Source organism: Scomber scombrus, chromosome 15 (genome assembly GCF_963691925.1).
Source record: "Scomber scombrus chromosome 15, fScoSco1.1, whole genome shotgun sequence".
Lineage (NCBI taxonomy): Eukaryota > Metazoa > Chordata > Actinopteri > Scombriformes > Scombridae > Scomber > Scomber scombrus.
This window is the reverse complement of record NC_084984.1, coordinates 8,389,556-8,413,742: the sequence shown is the minus strand read 5'-3', so window position 1 is coordinate 8,413,742 and position 24,187 is coordinate 8,389,556. Positions and strand designations below refer to the sequence as shown.

The following is a 24,187-nucleotide window of genomic DNA, read 5'->3' as shown; positions in this document are numbered from 1 at the left end:
GGTATTTTCAAGGAAAGAATTGCCACATATGATAAGAATGTTTGCACTGAGAGACAGATCATAAAGGTCATAACTGAGAATAGGGGGATCTATAGAGTCTTGCGTATCGATCAACCATCAACAGGCTTTTAAATCAGGTTGTCTTTGATTCAGAGCAGCTGGGAGATCATCATGTTCTAAATCATACATCAGGCATTAGCAGAGCAGCTTGGTGACACACCCCGCAGCAGCCCTCCAATTTTTACATGTTCTACCAATATTTTGCATACCGATCTCCGTGAGACTGTAGCTCAAACATCCTCCTCCACATGTGCTCTTGATCCAGTCCCTGGTAAATTTCTCAAGAATGTATACGATAGCTTGTCTCCCTCTATCCTAAATATAATTAACACTTCACTAGAAAACAGGCATATTTCCTTCTACTTATAAGTCTGTGGTAGTGAAGCTTCTATTAAAGAAGCCAAATTTAGATGAAAACATCGTAATTGCAGGCCAACTCTTCATGGGCAAAGTCCTTGAGAAAGTGGTTTTTAATCAACTTATACATTTCTTAATGAGAACCGTACTTTAGAGAGGTTTTTAGATCCAGCCACAGAACAGAAACAGACTTAGTCAAAATAGTAAATGATCTCAGATGTGCTACTGACTTGAATCAAGTGTCAATCCAAATCCTTTTAGATCTGAACTCAGCATTTGACTCTATTGTTTATACTATTTTATCAACTTTCTTGAAAGATGAGTTAGTGTGTGACAGTGCTTTAAACTGGCTTTGATCCTACATAACTGGTAGAAAACTGGTAGATTCTAGTCTGGGTGATTATGTATCTGCGAACCAAGACTTGCCTCTTGGTATTGCACAAGGAAGCTGTCTTGGTCCACTGCTGTTTTCCTTATATATGCTTCCACTAGGTTACATCATAATCAAGTTCAATACAAATTGCCATGGCTATGCAGATGACACTCAATTATACATTGCTGTTAACACAACTAACCCAAATGGCCTGTTTCCCATTGGATGAGACCATATGTTATGACCTTATGTTATGTATGGTCTCTCTATAATGAGATAGTCAAAATATCTCCTGCCTTCTTGGTTGTGTGACTGCATTTGGAGTCCTCACAGTAGAGTTGGGTGGGTAATTAAAAAATCAGAAATATGAGCACTTGAACATTCAGCAGTGTGATAAGAACGACCGAAATGACAGAAACCATATTTGGGAAAAATGTATGATGTCATGTCCCATCCACTAACATGGTCAGCCACCAGGGGGCAATTGAGATGTTCTGGCTTCAGTTCTGGGGAGCTGTTATGTCGTCCATATTTATATACAGTCAATACCAGACATCCAAAAGTTGTTTAGCCTCAGCAGGCAATTGTTCTGGGTGTATTGTCAACAAACTCTGACATATCAATTTTCAGCAGCAACAGGTAGCTTTTTTCATTAAATAACACTATATGTCACAAACCCGGCACCAAATGCAAGACAGTCAAAGTCAGCAACTAGTTAGTGAACATAGTGGAGCAATTAGCAGCTTAAGAGCCATATGTACCCTCAAGAGTTGGCAGAGATAAACAACAAGTATAAACTGGACTTACATTTGCCAGGGGAGCAGAAATGTGACTCCAAATGAATGCTAATGTGGCTCCATCTGTTGGATGTGTACATGTAGGTAACTGTTGGCCAACATTTGTTATGGCTGTTTGCCATAACAAATTTGTAAGGTGATGATGTATCAATGTTCAAGCGACCAAATGGGTATGAGGATGTTATACAAGGATAACATTTCAACATTCTTAATCGTATATCTAACCTTTCTTCTCTTTGCCTCTCAAAAGACAGAGTAATAAAAAAGATGTAATCCCTAATTTAAATGCGTGTTATCATTTGGTTTCAGCCAGATTTTCATCAGTATAGCCTTTGGGATTCCGCTCTGTGATTGGTAATCAGTTCAGAAATGAGATGAGCCTGCAGCAAGAGTCATCTCATGAATTAACTGGAGAAGAAATGAGATCTGCTGTCCTACAGGCACCCTTACAGAAGCTCTTGATTAAGGCATATTTTTGGGTCATCTAGCTTTCTGTCAGCACATAAACTCCCTTTAGAAGCTGGACCAACATCCAGGTTTAGTGAATGTATAATTCATAACAGCAATCCTGAGTCATCTCTAAAAAAAAAAACCACCTATTGGGTCACAATAACTTCTTAAGAATTTTGATTCACCAATATTATTTCCCATCAGACTCCTGAATGTAGGGCACTGTCCACCCAAAAGGCTTGTTAAGTGTTTTCAAAAACTGATGTAGTTGGAACAAGGTCAAGCAAAATAACATCAGCGATGAGTTAACTGAATGTCACAAGGGGTGGACACAATGATGTGAACCCAAGTTGAATCTAGTAAAGCTGATGAAGTCATTTGAAAGTTCTTCTTTTGACCTGGATTGAGTTTGGGGTTTATATGAAGTACCGGAGGTGGGAAAAACTTTCATTTCACAGTAGTTGAGAAGCAAAAAAAGAGACTTGTATACAAGCCTCATCTCTATTGGGGTTTTGCCTGCCTGTGTGTATCCATGTCTTTGGTTGAGAAGGGTTGGGGAGGATCCATGGACGTAATTATGTGGGGGTGGCTGGCTCCACATGAGCGTGGTTGGACCATCTCTGGTTGTGCGATGAGTTCTCTGCGGTGAGGCAGCTCGGAGTCAGAGGTGGTCAAATGGTCTGGACGTTTGCCACAGCTGCAGTCACACCGGGTAGAAAAAGACCTTATGAAATTGTCCAAAGATTACAAAGAGCGGCTGGAGCAACAGACGTTCCTTTGTCCTGTGGTGAAAGCATTCCTTACACTCATGAACTGTGGTATCCACTGTGAATATGCACTAACGTGTGTTTCCAAATGTCATTTTCCATAGCGGTGCGTGTGTGTGTGTGTGTGTGTGTGTGTGTGTGTGTGTGTGTGTGTGTGTGAGATTTATTGTGTGATCTAAAAGGGGATGATGACACTGGGAGAGCTCCATATGAACTATTCCTCTGGTAAAAATGTCACACTGCAATTTGACTGTGAGGCTCAGAGCCATTGTTGAAACCAAATTACAACTCAAGGTGGAGAGATCAGCATAGGAATTTCATTGTTGGCCATTCTCCTTCTTTTTTTCACGTGTGGTGGGGGTTTCTTTAAAGATGACAAGTAGCTCACTGTCTTCTTCTTTCTCACAGGAACTGCCAAGCCCACATTTTACAAAACACCATCACAAAGAACTCAACATCCCGTTAGGTATAAATTGCACTGTGGAGATCATCAGGTCACTAACCCTAGAAAATAAGCTTCTATGAAATCTCAATCAAAACCATAAAAATCATGGAACGTGGGTGTTTTTTGGAATCGCTACATCAGTTTTGGTCTCCTTTGGGTTTTTTTAAATTAATGTGATGCTGTCTTTAACTTCCAAAGAACATGCTTCTGTTAATAGCAGACCATTCAGAGAACTACTTTTAAATTTCACTTAAACACAAATGCAGCAATGCTGAGTTTGCCAGCTCTGGTAGGGAGCTCAAGTTTTCCCCACTCAGTGGCAGCATATTTTCCACTACTGCGCCAAAGAATAAATGGGATCCATCATAATTTTTGCTGATGCCTGGAGAGAAAGGAAAGGGAGAGGGAGCGAGAGAGATTTTCTGGTATTGTGGTAGATTGTGGTGGTGTTTTATTGTCTCTGACCCAGGGTTGCACTCCTTCATCTCTAATAAGCAGCAGCTAATTAAAGAGAGCAGAGCTGAGTGGTGAGCATAGAAAGGCTGAGGGTTGAGATGCTTTATCAACTCAGCTTTATTGTAAATTAGGATCCATTTACATTGAGACTCCTTCAATCTGCACGTGCCTCTGTATTTGCCAGAAAGGCTTTTCCTGGAACTGTCATAACAACCAAACATGACTACTGTCCATATACGTGACAGTGAACAGCAGGCCAGCTTGCTGTTGGGAAAGTGAAAAGTATCTGCTGACACGCCTCCAGGCCCAGTATAAACATATAGCACACATCAATGATGTCTTAACCCCCTGCTGTTACAGCTCAGAGAAAGTTATGACTGCTGAAATTGGTACGTGCTGTGAATCAGTTCAAGAGCATGTTCAAAACAACCTATGATTTATTTTCCACTCTCTTGAAGAGATGTGTTATCCTTTAGGCTTTTTTGTAAATATACTGTATATTTGTTGCCATCATTGGCAACTTATTGCCAGATGGCAGCTTATCAAGGTCACCATGTTGGTGTTGCTGTCATGAGATTTTACAGTGCTGAGTTGTCAGTTGGGGCCATAATGTGCAGAATATTATAGAAAAGTGAAGGCACAGTCCAAGTATTATCTCAGCTCAGCCCAGGAGCCAGCCTGCTGACAGCATATCTATTCCAGATGGAAGAACCAGCTTCTCCCTGACCTCTTTTTGCACATTTTTCATTTTTCTTGCTTTTCAGAGACCTTCTTTGTTGCACTGGCAAAATCGTCTGTGCTTTCATTTTGGGAAATGCCAATGCGATGCCATTGTGTTTGTCTAGAAAATGAAAGCATGACCTATTAAACGGCATGTCTGTCTGCCTGTGACGTGAAGCTTAACAAGCGTTGGGCAGTCTCTGGTGGCCAACTTAGTGACTATGTCTTTTGTTGGTTGATGGTTTGTGTGTTCATTTCCCACATTTCACTTTTTTTGGGAAAGATTCAACATATTTTGGCTTTGAAAAATTTGCCAATTTGAAGAGGAGAAGCTGCAGAAGGCCAGCAGCTGAGTGCTGTTCGGTGCTGAAAGGTGTTTACTAATTCCAGGCTGGATTTGACATTGCCATTACAAAGAGTGTGAACCTTCCTTACTTTGCACACCTGTACTGTATCTATGCTGTAACTTCAGAGGAACAGGAAAAGAGGTCCATGAGGCCCTCAGGGTCTTCCGTCTAAGACTACCTATAAGACATGAATAGAATGCACATTAATCATCACCCATAATACATTTTGATCATATCTACTCATTAACTTGTGGTATAAAGTGACTATGCACACCGAAATAGCTTTAAAGGGGGACCATATCACACTTTTTGTTTTTTTTTGTCATTTTTAAACTGTTATGATGTTGGATGTCTGTGTTAAATACGGTCAAAGGTCCAAATCTTGAGTCGAACGTATATAAAACACTTCCTGCAAGTCAAACGCCATTAGATTATTTGCATATGCCCACAAACCGCCATCAATTCTGTAGCCTTTGTTGCAAAAGTTGTTGCTAAGGTTGGTCCATTGGTTGTTTACATTGTCCACTCGCATACTTATGATCGGATTCAGGCTCAAACATGTATGTTTGCGCCTGAGTGAACTTACTATTTTTTGTTTACGTAGCCCCCGGAGCCAGAGGAAGCTTCCAGAAGCTAACCATCAGAACAGATTGGGCTCATCGGAAGGGGCCTTTAAGAGACAGGGCTAAAACGGCCTGTGTCAGACAGAGGATTAACTGCACAAAAGTCCAGTACAGAGGTTTTTTTTTAACTGTAAGTCATGAAAATATAATCTAGTAGAGCCCCAGAATATAAATATAGACCTGGAAATGTGCCTGATACACCCCTTTTAACATTGATTAAACTGTTTGATTCTGCTGTGAAACAAAACCTGAAATTTAGTTCAGGAAATAAAACAAGTTATATAGATATTGTTCTGCAATAAGACACACACACACACACAGGGCATGAGGTGAAGGCCCTGATTGATTTCACAGACAGACACCGGCCCCCACCGGCCCTTGATGACAGGGTAGACTGGGCTGATCTCCAGAGGTGTGCTTTCCCCATCAGGCTGCCTGCTCTCACACCAGGCTAGACAGGAACATACCAGTAATGGAACAGACTGAAACCAGCAGGTAAAACACACTGCGGTGACCAGCCAAAAAACAATTACAACTTTAAAACAGGGTGGTGCATTTATGTCCCACGTTTTATTGATTCCCCAAAAAAACTGAACACTGAAACAGTAGAGTACAGTGTTTATTTTAGGTAAGTTGACTGGAATAATACGTCATTTGAACTACATAAGTGCACGTGATTTCTGTCTGTTTTGTCTTTTAAGAATTGTTGATTGAAAAAAGGAAATAGATTTCCTTAATATGCTACTGGTCCTGCCAAGATCCTTACAGTTGGCTTGAGAAGGGTCTTAAATCTTTCAAGTCATGAAGCTGAAGTCTTAGTGAAGTCACAAGTCAGTTTTGTTAAAGTCAGAATTTAGTTTTTTCATTCTTTTTTTTTTTTTTCTGAATTTCAGTCTTGAGTCATAAAATGTGTGGCATGTGGCAACACAGCTCTACAATGTTCTTACCATATATTAAAAAAAGGTATATCATATCAATTGTTGTGCTGTATTACTTCATTACTTCATTATTAGATTACTGAGCAAGCAAAAGTTGTCTGAAAGGACCTCACAAAGATCTAACTGATCAACATTCATGAGCGAAAATCATGCAGTTTGCAACTAAATAAAACTGAAGGAAATAATGCAAATCAGCTTGTGCAGCAACATAAAGAAAAACATCCGCATGAATCCTGTATTTAGGAATTCACAGTCCAGAATACTTCATGCAGTTAATCAAGCTCAGAAAAACTCCCATCCTCCGTCTTCCTACCTCCAGGATGTGTCAGACTGGAGTAATTGGACACGGAGACTGCACTGAGTGATAGCTGTCAGTGCAGTTGAGCTCCTAACACACTCTGTGCTGCACTGCAGGCAGAAAATGAGGTGTTGTCTCTGATTGAGTTCAGTGTACTCCTCTCTCTCACTGTCTGCAGGTTAGTCAGACTCTGTGACATTTTAACTTGTGCGGTCATATTACCTGAAACCTTCAGCTCTCAATCCTGCCCTCCCAGTGCAACAGCTGTGAGAGGAAAACACTGTTATAAGTAGTCTGTAGCACACAACTACTACTACTTTACACTGAAGATCAGACTTTCATAACAGAATAACAGAAGACTTGCTTATAAGTCCTACGTATTAAATGAGACTGAAGGTTTGGAGTTTCTTGGCTTAACATCTTTTAATTCAACTGATAATCTCTGACCATGCTGTTGTTATATATCCTTTAATCTTAATTAAATATCTTTTTTATTTTGCCATGTGTTGTTTTTATATTCTGTCTTTATGTATTTTGTGCTTTATATAAAGCATTTTGAATTGCCTTGTTGCTGAAATGTGCTATACGAATAAATGTGCCTTGCCTTGCCTTTAGTAAGCAAAAAAAAAAAAGTGCAATTAAACTTGCATGTTATCACAAATGTGAAGGACAGCTGGTTTCATAAATTATATTCACCATACAGCATGTAGCCAACATACAGCCAGAATAATAAATATAAATGTAAGGGTCCAAAGACCTTCTACAAACGTGTGAAAAATTATCCATCAGCAGCTGAATGATACTTACTCATAAGCCTGTAGAGATTTCACTCTGACTTATTTGGGCCTAAAGACAGATGAAAGATTAGTCTGATGCAGGTTTAAATCAATCCTGAGAGCAGAGTTGTTAGCAGTGGCCTCTTTTACAGAAGAGTTTGTTGCTGTGGGACTATTTGTTCATCTTCACACAGAACAGATGTCAAGTAGGTACCAAACCACCCAAGGCAGGTGCAGGACTAAAAAAGTAAGAGTAACAGCGTATAATGTGACGCTGTTGTTCCATCTCTTTATTTAGCTAGTTTAAATGTAATTTACTGGGTCACTAATTGACTTAAAGGATAGTGCTGGTGATTTTCTATATTTTTCTTATTGTCAACAAATCTCGTGCAGAGACAAATTAAGAATTGATCCTACTCACAAGTACTGTGCGTGTATCCAAAGCCTGATATATTGTATTCCTCTGTGCCAAAGACCTCTGTTGTTGTCCAAAAAACTATTAAAAACATTTCGATGGACCACACCACTGCACTGGGTGACATCTTCCTTTGCGACAAAGAGTTCATGGCATGTTAGCTTGTTTAGAAATGGCTCCAAAGAAAAATAACAGTGGTCACATTTTCAGTCTCAGGAGAGCAGTTCTGTGCATGGAATATGCCACTACTTGGTTCTATTTAATTACCTTCGCTAGCTTGTTCTGTTATCACAACCTCTAAACTTTGAACTACACAGTACATTGTAAATAACCTTAGTACATGGAACTACTCTCCAAAGACTGAAAACTTGATGGCTGTTATTAGTCTTTGGAGCCATTTCTAAAGAAAACTTATGTGATCGTAATCTTTGGGGCGAAGGAACATATCACCCAGTACAACAGGGTGGCTCACTTATGTGTTTTTAATAGCTTTAGGGCAACAATGGAGGTCTACGGCACAGAAAAACAAGATATGTCAGGCCTAGGATCAGTTCATTGCTAGTTTGGCTCTACAAAGGATTTGTCGATGGTCAGCCTTATCCTTTAAATGTCATTGATTGTGTCAGTGTGACTAATTGTTACAGGAGTGGGTTAGTTTTGTGTTTTTTGTGTCTATTTTAGCACTTTGGTGTCTTCAGAGATGTTGTACTTTGTCTTCATAAACTTTAAATACAACAAACTATATTCGTAAAGTTTAAATAACCCTTTCAGACTATTTTTAACAAATGGCCAGGGACTACCAATGAAAATTTGCCATCCCAAGCTAACTAAATGTAAATTGATGAGTAGGTTGTCCCAGCCAAATAAAGCAATTAAGAAAGCAAAGCGAAAGTAGCTCTGAATCATGTTGGAAAGGAAAACTCACTCGCCCCGCAGGATTTAGTGGAGCAATTCATTTTCCTTTAGTCACTTCGAGCTAAAGAGCTTGTCGGGTTCCAGGGAGCAAAGGCCAATTAGGCTGTTTGAAAGTGTGTTGGAAGAGGTGAGTGTTGCATCTGCTGCACAGCATGCTCCCGCATATTTCTGTGGGGCAACTGGGACTGATCACAGCTGCAGCTCTGTGGGCCAGAATCAATTGGCAATCCAGACCCGTCTGTGAGCCAGATCAATACATGTTACTGCTAATGGTGTGTGATGGTTAAACACTGTCTAACAGCAGAGCGCTGAGAATAATGACAGTGTTTAATAGAAAGACACTTTTAAGACCTTTATAGAATCTAAGATACATTAAAATGCCTCAAGGGGGACTACAGTAAAGGCCAAAAGAATCCAAATAGAGCTAAGAGCCTTTCTGAAGTGCTGTTTGCATAATTCAACAACCACCTCTGGAAGTTTTCTTATGTCAGTCCCTGAAAGACGCTACATGTCACTGAAAAATAGTGCAATAAAAAAGAAAGAAAACACTCCTTTGTGCCCAAGAAACTTATTTTGCCACTTTTGGTGGAACATGACTGCTCTCTTGTGGTCATGAGAGAGAACTGCCTCCAAAAATGTTTGGCGTTATAATTCCCTTCCTAAACCACACATCCAGTTTACTGACAAAAACATTTTTTTAAATCCCTAAACTGGATTTCATGGCCAACAATTGTAACTACTGAGAGTTTTATGGTTCACACAGTTTTACATAACCATGTTATCCCATTTACAGAGTGCCACGATTGTAACTTACAATGAGATAAAGTTATGTTATACAGCAGATATAGACTAATGTTGATTTGTAGTCTCTTCTGGCCAGATGGAGCTGGTGGGCTGCTAATGACTACAAATAGGTTAAAAGAAATACTTTTAGCTACAGTATCTTATGAATGGCATTTGTATGTATTTATAGCCTATTACCTGTCAATGATGAATTGTTTTGACCAGATAAAAAATAATAGACATTGACAACGTGACCCGGTTTGTGGACTCGCGTTTTGACATTTTGACAATTGCCATCTTGGACTTTGGGGGCCCACAAGTCGTACGAAGTGACCACATTTGGATGAAAGGGTGGTGGAGCTGACAAATCATCAAAACAAAATGTACTTACCAGCGAAACTGAACATCCGACCTTTTAGAAGATCTTTTAGTACAACCAAACCCTAAACAAGACTTTGTTAGGCGACCAAAATGTTACAACTAACTTTCATGAACAGAAAACACACAGAAAAAGTGACAGCTAGGCTACACCTGTATACCTGTAGCTACTCTGTGAATCGCCATGTTCATGGTACTAATCAATGCTGTCACTTGTCAATCACAGCGTAGCCACGCCCTAAGGCATACCTTGATTTACCATCAAATTGAAGTTAAATGGCACCATAATTTACAAAATGAACATCATACTTTATTGAATAAGACTTATTATGCAATTAACACCATCAAATAAGTAGGAAAGTGTGTATTGAGGTAATACATAAAGTGAGAAGTAAGTGAGAATTTTCTCATAGATTTCTATACAATCAGACTTCTTTTCAGAGCCAGTGGAGTCGCCCCCTGCTGGCAATTAGAGAGAATGCAGTTTTAAGGCACTTCCTCATTACTTCATCACACGTTTCAACCTCTCAAACAGAAATATTTACTGCTTTCCTGTGTTTTTATATTATTCTAAATTTACTAACCATGAGTTTTGAACTTTTGGTTGAATATTAGAAAATATATAAATAGAATTAGACCTACGTTTTAACTCTTACAACTTTTCGATACATATATTTGCAAAAGAAAGAGACATAGAGTGGTACATGTAGGCTGGTTGTGCTATGAGTAATCTTCATTTAATTAAATCACAAAGCTTTAACCTCAAAACCGCTTTCAACATCAACAGTACTCTCATAAACCCAGATTTAATTGTGGATAATTAAACTTGCTGTTGATGGCACTTGATACAATAGGACTGTGGCTCTAATTCCCTAGATGAGCAAGAAAAGACACAATACACAAATATTTACTTTCCAGGCATATTTAATTGGCACAGTAAACACAATACAAAGTATTCAGTGCTCCAAAACACAAGCATGGGCTACCAAATGGAACACAAACAAAAAGTGCAAAAACACACCATTTGGTAGACCTTACAAAGGAAAAGAAGTCTTACTTTGCAAAGCAGATAAAGTAATGGTAAGACTCTCAATAGTTAAAATAGATGTTTTCCTTTTTAAACTTTATTTATATATTCATATATATTCTCTCTAATTCCAACGCGCCATTTCCACTGTACAGGCAGGTTATTCTGGGGCATCAATTCAAAGGTTTTTGGTGGTCTCGTCGCAGAGCACTGCTGGCAGGCAGATGGCATCAAAGCTGTGATTTGTGCCTCATCAGATTTATCTCATCATTTATCACTCATGAACAATTAACAAACAAAAGTGGCTTGTTTGACATCTTGACGTATGGAGCATGGGTGGCAAAAAAAGCAAACAATACTTCTAAGCTTCATTCTGTACCACAGCAGGGATATGATCATTGTTTCCATCAAAAGTCTTAATGGTCATCATATAATCACTCATGATTTTCTGCATCAGATGAAAGTTAAACAATGGCTTCGTCCAAAACACAAAAAATGTCATTGTTACTCATACTCATTTGCAGTTAAGGGATTTTAGTCCCACTCAGGCAGAATAAGCTACAACATAGATTTCCAGCTTAAACAAACAAAAAATCTCATTACCTCATCATCAAATATAAAAAAAAAATGTTAAAATCACATATGTGCCGTTGAGCAGAGGGGAAATCAGTGGACACACTGTAATTCCTAAAGTCTGACAGTTTCATGATTAAAAAAAGAAAGAAAAAAAAACCTCTGAAATTTCTCCCAAAACTTTTAAAACAATCATCTTAATCCTTTCATTTCGCCACAGCTAACATCAGCATCATTCTCTCAGTGAACAGAAGAGAAACCCGGTTAAGGCCCGAAAAAAACAGGTGATTCTGCATCTTGTCACATTTCAGTCACAAACTCACAGGACAATGTGAATCACAGTATATTTTCATATACAGTAGACAGTGGTTTTACCATCCTGACAACTTCGAGTTTGTAAATCATATCATCATAGGTTTCATTTTTTGGGTAAACTGCTGCTTAGAACCAAGCAGACACTTGTGTTTCCACGAGGTGATTAACTGTAAACTAACAACTTGCGTTAGACACTCTGATCAACACATACAATATATTTACATACATACTGTACTGTGTACTTGCAGTATAACAAATGCACAAGACATCCATGACCTACCTATGCATACGATCACTCAGAAAACAACATTTCGGGTCCCTATCGTCATTTGCTGACAGTTTTGATATTAAACTGGGAAACACTGGGAGGAGTTCACTCGCTCAAAGTTAAAAACAGGGAAACATGCTTTCTGAACCAACAATGAAAAAGATATATAAAAAAAGAAATGAATCACAGGCACCAAACCCAAACAGTGGCATTCAGGTTAATTCAAACAGTACAACCAGGCAATGAGGGTTAACTGAACAGAAAGGCTGGAGGCTGGGGGGGGGTGTAAGCTGACGCAGCGAACACCCCCGCCACCTCCGGGCTGCCAGCAGAGGGGCAAGGAGGAAGACAGGGCAAGCATGCAGCACACCACAACGCTGAGAGGCCGCCGCCCCGAGCTGTTGCAAAAAGGAGGGCTCAAAGCAGCCAAGGGGTTAGCCTGCGCCGCCTGAGGAGGGAAGGGCTGTGTAGGTGAGGGGTTGGGGGGTAGGGAGGGAGATGTGGTCAGAGAGAGGAGCAGACACCGGTGACAAGACATGAATTTGTGGATGAGAGTGATGGGGAGAAAATACCCGTCATCCATCACTTTTTCCCTCCAGTTGATCGTGGATGTGTGTTGTGGGAGTGACACTGGTGTGGAGAAAATGGGACATTGCAACACACAAAGACCTTCAGATAACACACGCAAGCATTCGTCTCAAACAAACATAACCAGAAGCACTCATACACATAGATGATTAGCACCTTTTGCTTCCTCTAGTCGGATGAAACCTGAAAACATGGAGCTGATTTTGGTGAGAGGGGTGAGCGTGCCCCACGTGTTCGCAGACGATTCCTTTTTGAGTCAATGAGTGAGTGAGGACCTCGGATGAAGGTGTTTGACAAGGAGATGGGGGGGGGGCTGGTCATTTGTCCCTGGGCTCCTTGCTCGCTGGTCTCCGTCCTGTCTCTGACCACACCCTCTGCCTTTTGTGTGTGTGTGTGTGTGTGTTTGTGTGTGTGTGTGTGTGTGTGTGTGTGTGTGTGTACGCACAATGGGGCAAAGGTAAGGAAAAGGAGAAGTGGCAGAGCGAGGAAGCCAACAGCCACGTTCATGACCGCGCAATGGTACAAGCGAAGTTAGTTACATTAAGAAGCAAAGCTCTGCTGAAAAACAACAAAAAAAGCAAATTGTATACTGTGATTGTTACTGCTGTATGGGTGTTAAGAATGAAAAGGTTATGGGCGCTAAAATTTAGATGGATTTCTCTTAGCGTTGCTTCACACTGCCGGGCTCCGCAGAGGAAGCACAACACTGCCGATAAGTTGTTTGTTTTTTTTCGGGGTTTTTTTCTGTAACGGTTTGGAAATTGAGATGCTTTTAGATTCAGGTCGTCTTTCACTTTCTCACTCTGACTCTGTGAGCGTTATGAGGAATATGGTGGTTTCTCCGAGGCTGCTTGCCCTGCCATTCCTCAGCCAGCCTCACACTTTTAGGAATCTGCAATTCAAAAAGAAAAGAAAAAAAAAACAAACAAACAAAAAAAAAAAATGACAAAAGAAAAGTTAGATGTCACTAAAAGAAAAATGACCCAAATATTCAGATATGGAAGAAAGAAAGAAGTCATTGCATAGAACTGCTGTAAAAATGACAGCGTGAGTGTAATCTGCACATACTGCATGTGTGACCCAAAGATGTTTTAACAAATAACATTAACCTTTCACCTTATTCCACTTTAGCTTTCATCTAGCATGAATGCATAGTTTAGTTTAATTGTAAGGGACAAATCCAGAGAAAATTGATAGTTGCAGAAGCAGTTTTAGATATACTGTACACAATTAGACCAAGCTAATTTCCAACATCAGTCCCTTGATGGGCATTGATAGTACAAGCAACCATTAAAAATAAATGTTACAGCTTAAAATCAGCACATGTTAGAATGCAGCCATTTTGCTTCTTCCCAACATGCTAAAATCATGACACGGACAAATTACCCACAAAAGCTGTAGCATGCATCACATTTCCATTCCACCTCTATAAGAAATACCGGAGGCATGAAATGTGTATTTACAGCTCTGCCAAAAAAAATAAGAAAGAAAGAAATTCTGCACAGCGAGAACCACATGCTGTGCCGGCAACAAGCCATCAAAGCTGATTAAAAATTGCTAAAGGAGGTTTAACAAAGGCTTGTTTAATGAGTTATGAAAGAGAAGATTTCTGAGTCGATGCCAGTCACGGAAGAAGCACAGAACGTCTTTTAGTAGCGCTGAGGTGAATTGACACATGAGGACACGCACGCACACGCCATGCTTTTACTTCAAATGCACCGTTCACAGAGGTGCCGCTTACAAGACGCGTGCAAGAAACCACAAAGCTTTAACGTCATCAGCAGCTCCGTATCGCAGCCCAGTCTCACCATATAGCTTAGTACAGCTAATTCTCAGTCCTTTATTCCTTTTACAACCTGGCCTGGAAAAAAGGACCAGAACAGCTCAACACTATCATTATCAAAAATGTGGATTTAAAAAAAAGAAACAAAAACATTTTAAGGTGGCTATTACAGACTAATCTGATCAGTCATTTTATAAAATTAACCCTAACAGGGGACAATAATTACTCTCACAACTTTTTCATGTTGTAACAGCACTATGATTTATCTACAGCATGCAGTAGTTGAGGGATGGGACATCATTTTTATGTAGTTTTTTAAAATTTATTATTGCCTACAAAAATATCTTTTCATATGTGTTCATATTTTACAGCAGATTTAAATTACATTTTGCATGATTGCACATCTAGCATGCTACCCTATTAGGTACAACAAGTGACCAAAACACAATAAGTTGCGTGATGATTCGACTTTCACTTGATGTTCATTGTCGCTTCAGATGGTGCGTACATTCACTCAGCTGACTTATTACCATACCGGCTCAAATATTTGACAGAGGTTGTGGTTCACACTTGTGATTAAAAGCATGTTAATGTGAGTGGAAAATGGTCATCTGACATTTTAAAGTCCCCCTCCATTAGTATTTTTCTCATCTTGTTCCTTTACTTGGATGTTTTGAGCTTCACTATGACACTAGAGGTCTGTTTTCACATTCATCTGCTGAAAGTGGAAACTTTCTCCATGCTCACTACACAACCAAGTTTAAGGCGTGTACATACAAGCATGATGTGTTACATCACAACTAGTTTGCAGCCAATTGCGGTCCAGTATTTAGTTTACACAAGTGCAAGTGTGATGTGGAAACTTGAAGCCTCTAGTGCACATACACTGAGAGTGGACTTTTCAGTGAAGTTGGAGGAGCATTTAAAAATTTGAAATGAAAAAAAATTAGCATATTCATAGAATCTGACATTTTAAATGAGGAAATTTAAACTTAATAATTAACAATTTTTGTACGACACAAATTATTTTATATACATCTTAAACATGTCTGAAGGGGATCTTTAAATCTTAACAATAAATACTTTAAAACATAGTAAAATACTGTGTGCCAGATATGTGCATGTGATCATTGTTAGTGGGTGATTCTTCTCATCATGCTGAGCTTCAAACTGGGGGTGTCATGTTTTATTTCTGTATGACCACTAGGTGGCACTGCAGTGAACAGTAGATGAGGAACTGCAAGCGTCTTTCCACACACGTTCACACGTTTTGTACACAACATCCAGCTGGCTCATCTCACATCCCTCAACATTATCAAATGTTTTGTTCAGAGCTTAACAACAGTGTACAGTGACCTCACTCCATCCTCCACAACCGTCCCGTCTGTCATGAGGCACAATGGACAAATACTGTATGACTAGTCCTTCCCTCTGGGAGAGACAGGAAAGTGTGTGTGTATGAACGTGGGGAAGGGGGTTGTATTATCTTATCTGAGCTACCAGTAACAATCCTCAATCTCCGTAAAACTTCCCCCACTCGTTTAGCAGGTGAATGGAAACTTGCTGACTCACAGGAACAAAAACACACTTGCTAAGTTAAATGTATGTCATAGCACCTTTGGCATTTGTTTCCAAAAAGACCTCAACGTAGGATGTGGGGACGTATCCCTCCTCGTCCTCGTTCCTGCGCACTCTTGTCCAGCCATCTCCTTTGTCTTCTTCTATGACATACAACAGCTCCCCTTCTGCCACTGAGATGGTGCCTTCATTATGACCTGAAAGAGGAATAAAAGAAAAAATGAAGCATTATTTTCCTTTTTTGTGGTAGGAGATCATAATATTGCAACCTAACAAGTCAGAGTCATGATGCTGAACTGAAAACAACTGAAAACTGAAAAACAACAATAGTGTTAGGCAGCTCTATTATATTGCTCACAGTCACTACTTAATGATATTTCTTTGTTTAATCTGTCTATTAATGAAAAACACAATATTTATGAGTACAACCACAGAAAATAACTGGGTAGAAAGCTTTCTAACATCCTAAATATTAGATGAATATACCAGGAAATACTACATTGTGATTTTTTTTGTATATCATTACATTATAGATGTACTTATTTTTCTTTCTATCTGACTGTAGTGCTCAAAAACTTCAATGATGTAGGCCAGGAAACTGGGCCGTCTGGAGTTGTGAAGTCCCTGGTAGTGATTTAATACGCTGTCTATAATTATTACTTGATTTCTATTATTATAATCCTCGATTATTAGGATCATGCTCATTCCAGTACCAGTAAAATGTAAAATCCTTTCATCAGGGCCTTTCTTAATAATACAGCTGAGGCTAATTCATGTGCTTGTCTTCTCATGGAGAGGAGGGGTTCTTTCTGTTATACTCAGAGAACTGATCCATTTATTCTGGAGATTTCCACACTTATATATCTTTCCAAGGAAGGTCAGAAGCGTTTAGCATCCCTCAAATCGATCAGGGCTCTTTACCAACTCTGGTTTGTGCCCAGCGCTATATCCCAACAGCTTTTTTGAGAATTTGCCAGATTACATTTTTTTTTAAATTGTGTGCCAGAGAAATGACTGCATTTGTATCCGCTCTCCACCTACACACATTTCCTCAGAAAAGGTTACACCCCTACTCCTCTTCATTGAGAGAAATTATTCATCCACCCTACATCCATGGAAGTCACACGTCTTTCCAATCTGTTTCCAGAAATAACCTTAACTGCAGCTGCCGACCAACAAGCTACATTCAGCATCAGCAGGGTTCATACATTGAAATGTCTAGAATCAGTGGAAATTGTTGAGTCTGTGTTAAGTTTTGTTGGTTTTATTTGTGGTTATAGTTACCTTCAAAGGGGTACAAGGCTTTGCAGGTGCCGATGGTAGGCAGGGTCTCCTCATCGTCAAACTCATCGTCAAACTCCGGCGTGATGGAGGTGGGGTTGGGGATGGGTTCGGGGTTGGTGTTGGCTTTGACTTGAGTCTCTGAATTCTGCTCCTCTGTGTAGCTGCCATCCGGGCTGCTCAAAGGCCAACACACACACACAGTAAATATACTGTGAAAACATACCTAGTCGTCTTCCGAAAAATAAGATGTGCAACTACAAATAGTTGGTTTCATTTACAGAAGCGGGATGTTTGGTGTTACTGAGAGACTGTCAGAGTATACCATACCTCTCTCTGTCCTGTGCACAGTTGTTGCTCACTGTTGTGTTGTTCTGGGTCTCATAGAGTCCACTTCTCCGTTGTGTATCGCTCTTGGATGGCATCCTCTCCTCAACCTCTGCTAACCAGCCCTGAAACACACACACACACCCATTATGAATGTGTTGGCTGCAGCTTGTCCTTTTTTCCTACACGACTACATGATGACTTGAAATATATTTGGAGCTCTGCTGAATTATTTGAATTAGTGAACCTTCACGGGAGGAACACTTCTGCTTCACACTCCACTTTGTTTGCCATTTATTTACAAAGTTAAACAAGGACACTGCTCAGGGACTCCTCTCTGCCGGCAACCTCTCCAGCTGCATCACATCTTCTCCTAATATGGATGAGCGGCTGGCTTTTTTGGAAATAACCCAGCTGGAGACGTGTGTTTGAACTTCTCATCGTTTACTGTCTCAGATAAACCAAACAAGATAGCCTCGCCAAAACTAACACTTCACATAGATGAGAGCTGAGACTGGCACCGGGCTTACCTCAAATTTCTGCATTTCAGACTGGAGCTTGTCGATGTTCTGTCCTATTTCTGTTAGGCGGGGGTCTACACTGGTTGGATCTCCCATTTGAGGATTTTTTATGTAGACATCTTTCATCTTAGTTAGGGCGTCCCTGAGGGAGGTACATATTAATGTCAGTTCAAGTCTTTGCTGCATATTAAAGACATAAACACAAATACAGCTTGCCGTATACGAAAGGGAAAAAGCTCTTTAATGCTTAACCCTGAACTTTATCAAGGAATGATATTAAAAATACCTCTGGTCCATCTCTTTTTGAATGTCTTTACTCAGGTCGTCTATCTTTCCTTGTAGCTTCTTCCTCCTCTGTTCTGGGGGCAGGTTGCTGAAGTCCTCTGGCCCGGAACCCTGAGAGAACAAAAGGGTGGTAGAGAGGCAGGAAAAAGAAACAAAAATGGGAAAGAGATGAAGAGAAATAATTAATAATTCAATATTTGTTCTGTTGCTGGGTTTTTTTAATAGCAGGGGTCTTTCCTAGTTAGGTGCAGTATCTCCATTTACTGTAAACCCTGTGAACCATGATTCATTATTATGATAAACGGGTAACGGCTCCACAAATTGAGCTCTTGTTTTGTTTCTTACTATACAATTCACCTCGAGGAGATACTGCAGCCGCTTTCTAACACACACTTTCTGACAGCTTGGATGTTTTTTCTGGGTATAGACTGGAGGCCTTTCACCTATTCAGTCTCCACGCCTAATCCAGTGCTCTCAATGAATGCATTGGAAATGTAATAAACTACTAGCTACATCATTTTATTGTTCATATAGTGTTTCAGTGTGAGCTGGCTAATGGGTCTGAATGGATGCTGTCAGACTGTTCTCTGATGGGACTGTGTTCTTCAAAAGGAGACAGGGTAAGTTAAGAGTTTTTTTTGGCTGGCCAGTTATCAGATTTCTTGATGAGAAGGTTTCCAGTATGTAAGCACTGAACTGATGAGTCATATTGCTTGGCATTCTCTAAAACCTTTTCTGAGGCTTGCTGTACATAATGTGGTTAGTATGGAGGCCCAAAGATGTCAGAATTAAATAAATAATGAAATAAATAATCATATCATATCACAAATGAACAATACATTTTTAATTTCATTAATTATTTAAACTCCATACATTAGATCTATCATTGATTTTTCAGTGAAAAAAGAAGAATATTGTGTTATTGCACTGTTGTGTTAGTCCTATCAATGAAGAAAACAACATGTTGCGTGGACTGGATAGGTCAAGGCCTGCGTTTGGATCTCATTGAAATGGCTCACAGTGGCACCACAGGATAAAACCGCAGGAGCTACAGGCTTGAGGTCAGGATTCACCGCACACGAGCCAGGCCAAACACTGTAGCTAGGTTTCCATGGCAACCTTACCCTTTCTCCCCGTTCCAGCACGCAACACTAAACGGGCATGCAACATAACAGAAATCTGTCAATCACCATGCAGAGACATGCGTCTTTCTCAGTGACAATTTACATTAGTATTAGTGTTTTCATATTCTATTTAATCCAAGACTCATTAAAAAACACAATAATCTAAGAAAAATGTAATTTACTGTATTTCTACATGATCAAATCAAAGACCAAACTAAAACTATGGGTATTTTTTATGTTCACTATGACTAATTTAGGATGCACAAAAATGTACAGGTCGATTGTCCTGTATGTAGAAAGTATTATTAAAATTATCACGTGGCCTCAGTTGAATTAAAAAGTTAGTTTACAGGAGTAGTTTGAAATTTTGGGACGTGCTTATTTCCAGGGAAACAGTGGATACAGTTGCAGCCAATAAATAGTCCAAGCACATAACTTTTTTGTTTTGTATATATTAAACAAACAAGATATATATCATGTTAATTAGTGATCTTTTAAGGTGATTGTTGGCAAATTAGCAGATTGATAAAGCAGATTACATGTGGACAGAGCTGGGTTAGCTGTTTCCCTCTGCCTCCAGTTTTTTATGCTGAGCTAAGCTGTCTGCAGGCTGTAGCTTCATGTTTAGCATACAAAAACAAGACACAAGTCTCAACAAGAAAGAGAATAAACGTATTTCCCAAAAGTTTGAACTATTCCTAAAGTGTCTTATTCTGAGAAAATACTAAGTAATAGTTGATATTCTGCTCTTTTGATTGTGATTTGCATACATTATTTTAACAAAACAACATTCCATAAACATAATGTAAACGGCATGCAGTGTAAGGACGTGAGTGAGGAACTACAACTGTACATAAGATCAGATTAGTATTTGTTACAAGGACGTACAATTTGTCGAGACCAAGGACTACGAGACAGACTAAGAGACGGACAGGTAAAACAGAGTAAATCTGATCACCTCAATGAGATTCCGGACGTGGGAATTGAGTGTGATCTGCACCACAGAGACCAAACACACATAGACACACACATTTTGGGAGAGACATGGACGTGAGTATAACCACAACATAAAGACAGACAATAAAATAACATACAAATGAGACAAGGACATGAATCTAAGGTCCATTGTTGAGTCACAGCAAAAAAAAAATTAATAGCTTGAATAAAAAAAATTAAATAAAATTAAGGAGCACAACAAAAACAAAACGGCGTACAGGGCGTTATTAACAATGTGTTACTGGGAGGACGTGACATGCGTGCTATGGTCATGCCGCTACGGTCGTGCGGTTAAACGGTCATGCTTACCAGCTTGAGAGAAAGCTTCATGGGGGGGAGGAGAGAAAATGGCGAAGAGCGAGGAGAGAGAAAGAGACAACAGAAAAAAGTCAACATTCTGGGAATGTAAAGGCCATTGTTCATTTTCCTTTAAAACCAAACTGCTTACATGTAATTTATGATATTGCTTTGCTAAACTTCACCAATTCATGAAAAGAGGGTGTAATAGCTTGAAAGATGAAGCCTTCAGATTTATATGCTCTTATAAAAGTGTTTTCTGTAATCATTTCAACCATAAAGCCACCATTCTTTTCTAATGTGGTGAAGTCTAACATTTCTAATATGATAGAATTAATGAAAAAATGAGAAATAAGTTGGCAAAAAAGGAGCCAACCTATTGCACAAGCATGAAGTTAAGGATGAGGGGGTGGAAAAAAACAATCAAGGGGGGGGTGACAGATGAAATTAAATGTAGAGGAAGAAGTAGAGGGATAATGACTGCGACAGGAATGAATGTACCCCTTTTACTTCTTGATACCTCTCTGCTGCCATTTACAGTGACACGCATGAGACAGCAGATGGCGCCAAAAGCATGTATCACATTAGCCGATCCAAACGTTGTGACATGGAGGCAGATATTGCACACAGACAAGCTGAAGAAACACTTTTGCTCAGGTTGTAAAAATAAAAACCTCAACCATCAAAGCGGAACTGAACAACATTTTCACTATGAAAACACTACGCACATTCAGGGTCTTTAATACACTTCAAATTAAAGTGGCTGAATGAAGGTAGAAAAAACAAAGAGTTATCATGAATTTGAAAAAAATAGTGAGTACAGTAGAGAGAGAGAACAAAATAAATGATTGTGGAAGTGTTTTTTTAAAACTGTTTTTTCTGATGATTTGCTGAGTGACTTCTGAGAGGAGGACATGGTTATGTTTTGAATACAAAGCACAGCAAGAGAGTAGAGAGCAGGTTAACAACCATTGGCTGGTAGAGCCGGAGCAGATGACTCGTAATCCTGTTAGAGGCTCACAGGCTGGTGCACTGAGGAGCTCCACTCAACTTTAGTCCACTAATCAAGTCATCCACCTGGAATTGGTCTCACTATGAAGCATTATGACGCTTCACACCTCGCATGACAACATTTGCTACATGTGTGAAACTTCACTTTCAGACCATATTAAGGTGTTTTATTTACACTTATACAGGGCCTTGTTTGGGCCTTGTTTCTCTTTCTAGAGTGTCATATGTGGATGATGAAGCTATGTAAAAGAGAAATATCTGACTTTTAAAAAAGTAATCTAGTCCACAGATCGACCTAAACTATTTCCAACCACTCAGACAGACACAGATATACAGGTATATTATGATCCATACAAACAGAGAACACTGCTGCAGTATGGTATGCCAGCACACTTAAAGCCCTGCAGGGGTGAATTCTGGATACTGAAGGCTGAACCCAGATCCAAAGTGTTACCAACACCTCTCGTCTAAAGTTACATCCACCTCAGAGTGAGATTTAAAAAGCGTGGAGGGGAGATTGCTGGGTGGGATGAATGGCATCCTTTTTCGCCCATAATCCTCCACATCCTCAGGTGCTCGTGACACTTTCTGAATTGACCCCTTGGGAGATGCTCGGCGTTGGGGAAGCTCCGAAACAGCTGCGGGGACACGGCGAGTAGCGAGACACCTTGAAGCTGATACATGTGATGTGGGGATGAAGTCATCATCTTCTCCCATCATTCGTCCTGTTTCTACATGTGTCAGAGCCATGTGATCAGTACTGAGCCAGACACAGACACTAGCCTCCTTTGTGAGGAATCTTCGCCTCGTTAATTGTGAAAACAATCTCCTCGTACAGGCCGAATGTGTTTTACAACAAATTAATATTAATGAGGCTACTGTCTGTGTTGTCAATGGTTTTTACTAAACACACGCATGTCCGCAAACGTTCAGCATTCGTTCACGCTTTCCCTCCCACGCACCTGCATTCAGTTCACGTCCTTCACACACACACACACTTACAACATATTGCCTGGCTTCGAAAGCATATGTGGGTCGGCCCAGAGTCCTCTTCATAAGCTCTTTGTGACAAATGAGCGAGTGCGGGGATTGCTGCTGTGGTGGTCATCAGAGAAAATACAGCTTTGTCAATTAGAACAGCACTGGCACCTTATACTGTATACCGTCTCACTTGCTCTTTTCCCTCCCACATTACACACATACACGCGCACATACTCTGCACAGCGACTGTGGATGGATTAGACAGCTAATATGCACTACACAAAGGCTCTCCTGCAGGGGTAGACATCCCTCCACTGTGCTGAGAGACACAACTCCCCACCTGCACTGGCAAAACTACCCTAATCCCTAATGTGATTCTACGTTTTCCTTGCAGGAGGTGGGAGAATAATACGATTTTGGCTGCAGCTGGGAAAGAATCTCATACAAACTAGTTTTATATCTGACTCTTGCCTTGTTAAATCTTAATAAATACTCTTCCTTCTCAAAATGAGCAAAATATTTCAGCTTGAAAGTGTTGCTAGTTAACTTGGCTTGACCAGATGGATGCAGGCTTGTTTGTGAAAGAGGAATTGCCCTAGTAGCAGCTGTTCGGAGGCATTAGTCCAAACTATCTGTGCCAGTGAGACAGTGAGGCTTGTGTCCCTAAATGACTTGTTGTTATTTCTCTAGATTAACCATGCACCTCTTGTTGTCAATTTAACTTATGTGTTGTAGATTTATTCCACAAAGAAAGTAATTATATTGTAAACTTTACTACAAATTATACCAACATCTATATACATGAAACAAACATAAACAGGTTGCCATCAGACATGGAGAGGAGTACAAATTAATTAAATGCGTTGTCATGAGTTATGGAAAGAAGTCTTTGATTCTCTAAAGGGTTTCCTACTCTAATTAAGTTTCTAATACAAACAAAACCCCTCATGACCTCCAAACCTCTGTTCAACCTTTCTCTTGTGCCATAAAATGTAGCAGAAAGGTCCAACTTGTTGCAGAAAGGTCAGTTTTCAATGTTTTTAATCTGTGTACAGTCTAACACAATGCATCTGATTTAACGGTTTTTTATCACCGTTCTCAAGAGCTGTTTCAGCACTTCCGCTTTCAGAAACGTGCGCTTCCTGTTAGATCTGCACTTCCTTTTTTCTGCCGACCTTCAATCATTTCCTCTATGATATACTCGCACACTGCGCTGCCGCACCACATTGTTCTTTTGCCTTTTCAGACGTCATGTTAGCACCAATTCATATGAATGTTTTTACTTTGAGTGAGCGCTACCCTTTCAAAAGACAAAAGTAAACAAAAATTATATT

The 24,187-nt window shown here is 39.8% G+C and overlaps 2 protein-coding genes across 9 annotated transcripts in view; one reads left to right on the top strand and one right to left on the bottom strand.

Annotated features, from left to right (window-relative positions):
• Positions 1-24,187, top strand: part of gfm2 (GTP dependent ribosome recycling factor mitochondrial 2) — a 271,535-nt gene that overhangs the window by 86,041 nt on the left and 161,307 nt on the right. The gene's annotated exons all lie outside the window — the stretch shown is intronic.
• The window catches only part of LOC133994890 (formin-binding protein 1), a 63,584-nt gene continuing 50,201 nt past the window's right edge, over positions 10,805-24,187 (bottom strand). For 2 of the 8 annotated variants that reach the window (XM_062434111.1, XM_062434108.1), the window contains exons 11-16: positions 20,527-20,562; positions 18,446-18,555; positions 18,169-18,301; positions 17,642-17,763; positions 17,315-17,490; positions 16,034-16,227 (exon numbers count right to left, since the gene is read on the bottom strand). In XM_062434111.1, coding sequence (XP_062290095.1) covers positions 16,049-16,227; positions 17,315-17,490; positions 17,642-17,763; positions 18,169-18,301; positions 18,446-18,555; positions 20,527-20,562 — 756 coding nt within the window. In that variant the 3' untranslated portion in view covers positions 16,034-16,048. Of the gene's footprint in view, positions 13,562-16,033; positions 16,228-17,314; positions 17,491-17,641; positions 17,764-18,168; positions 18,302-18,445; positions 18,556-20,526; positions 20,563-20,873; positions 20,889-24,187 lie in introns of those variants that run through there. The other 6 variants (XM_062434110.1, XM_062434109.1, XM_062434112.1 and 3 more) reach the window with 6 other exon arrangements.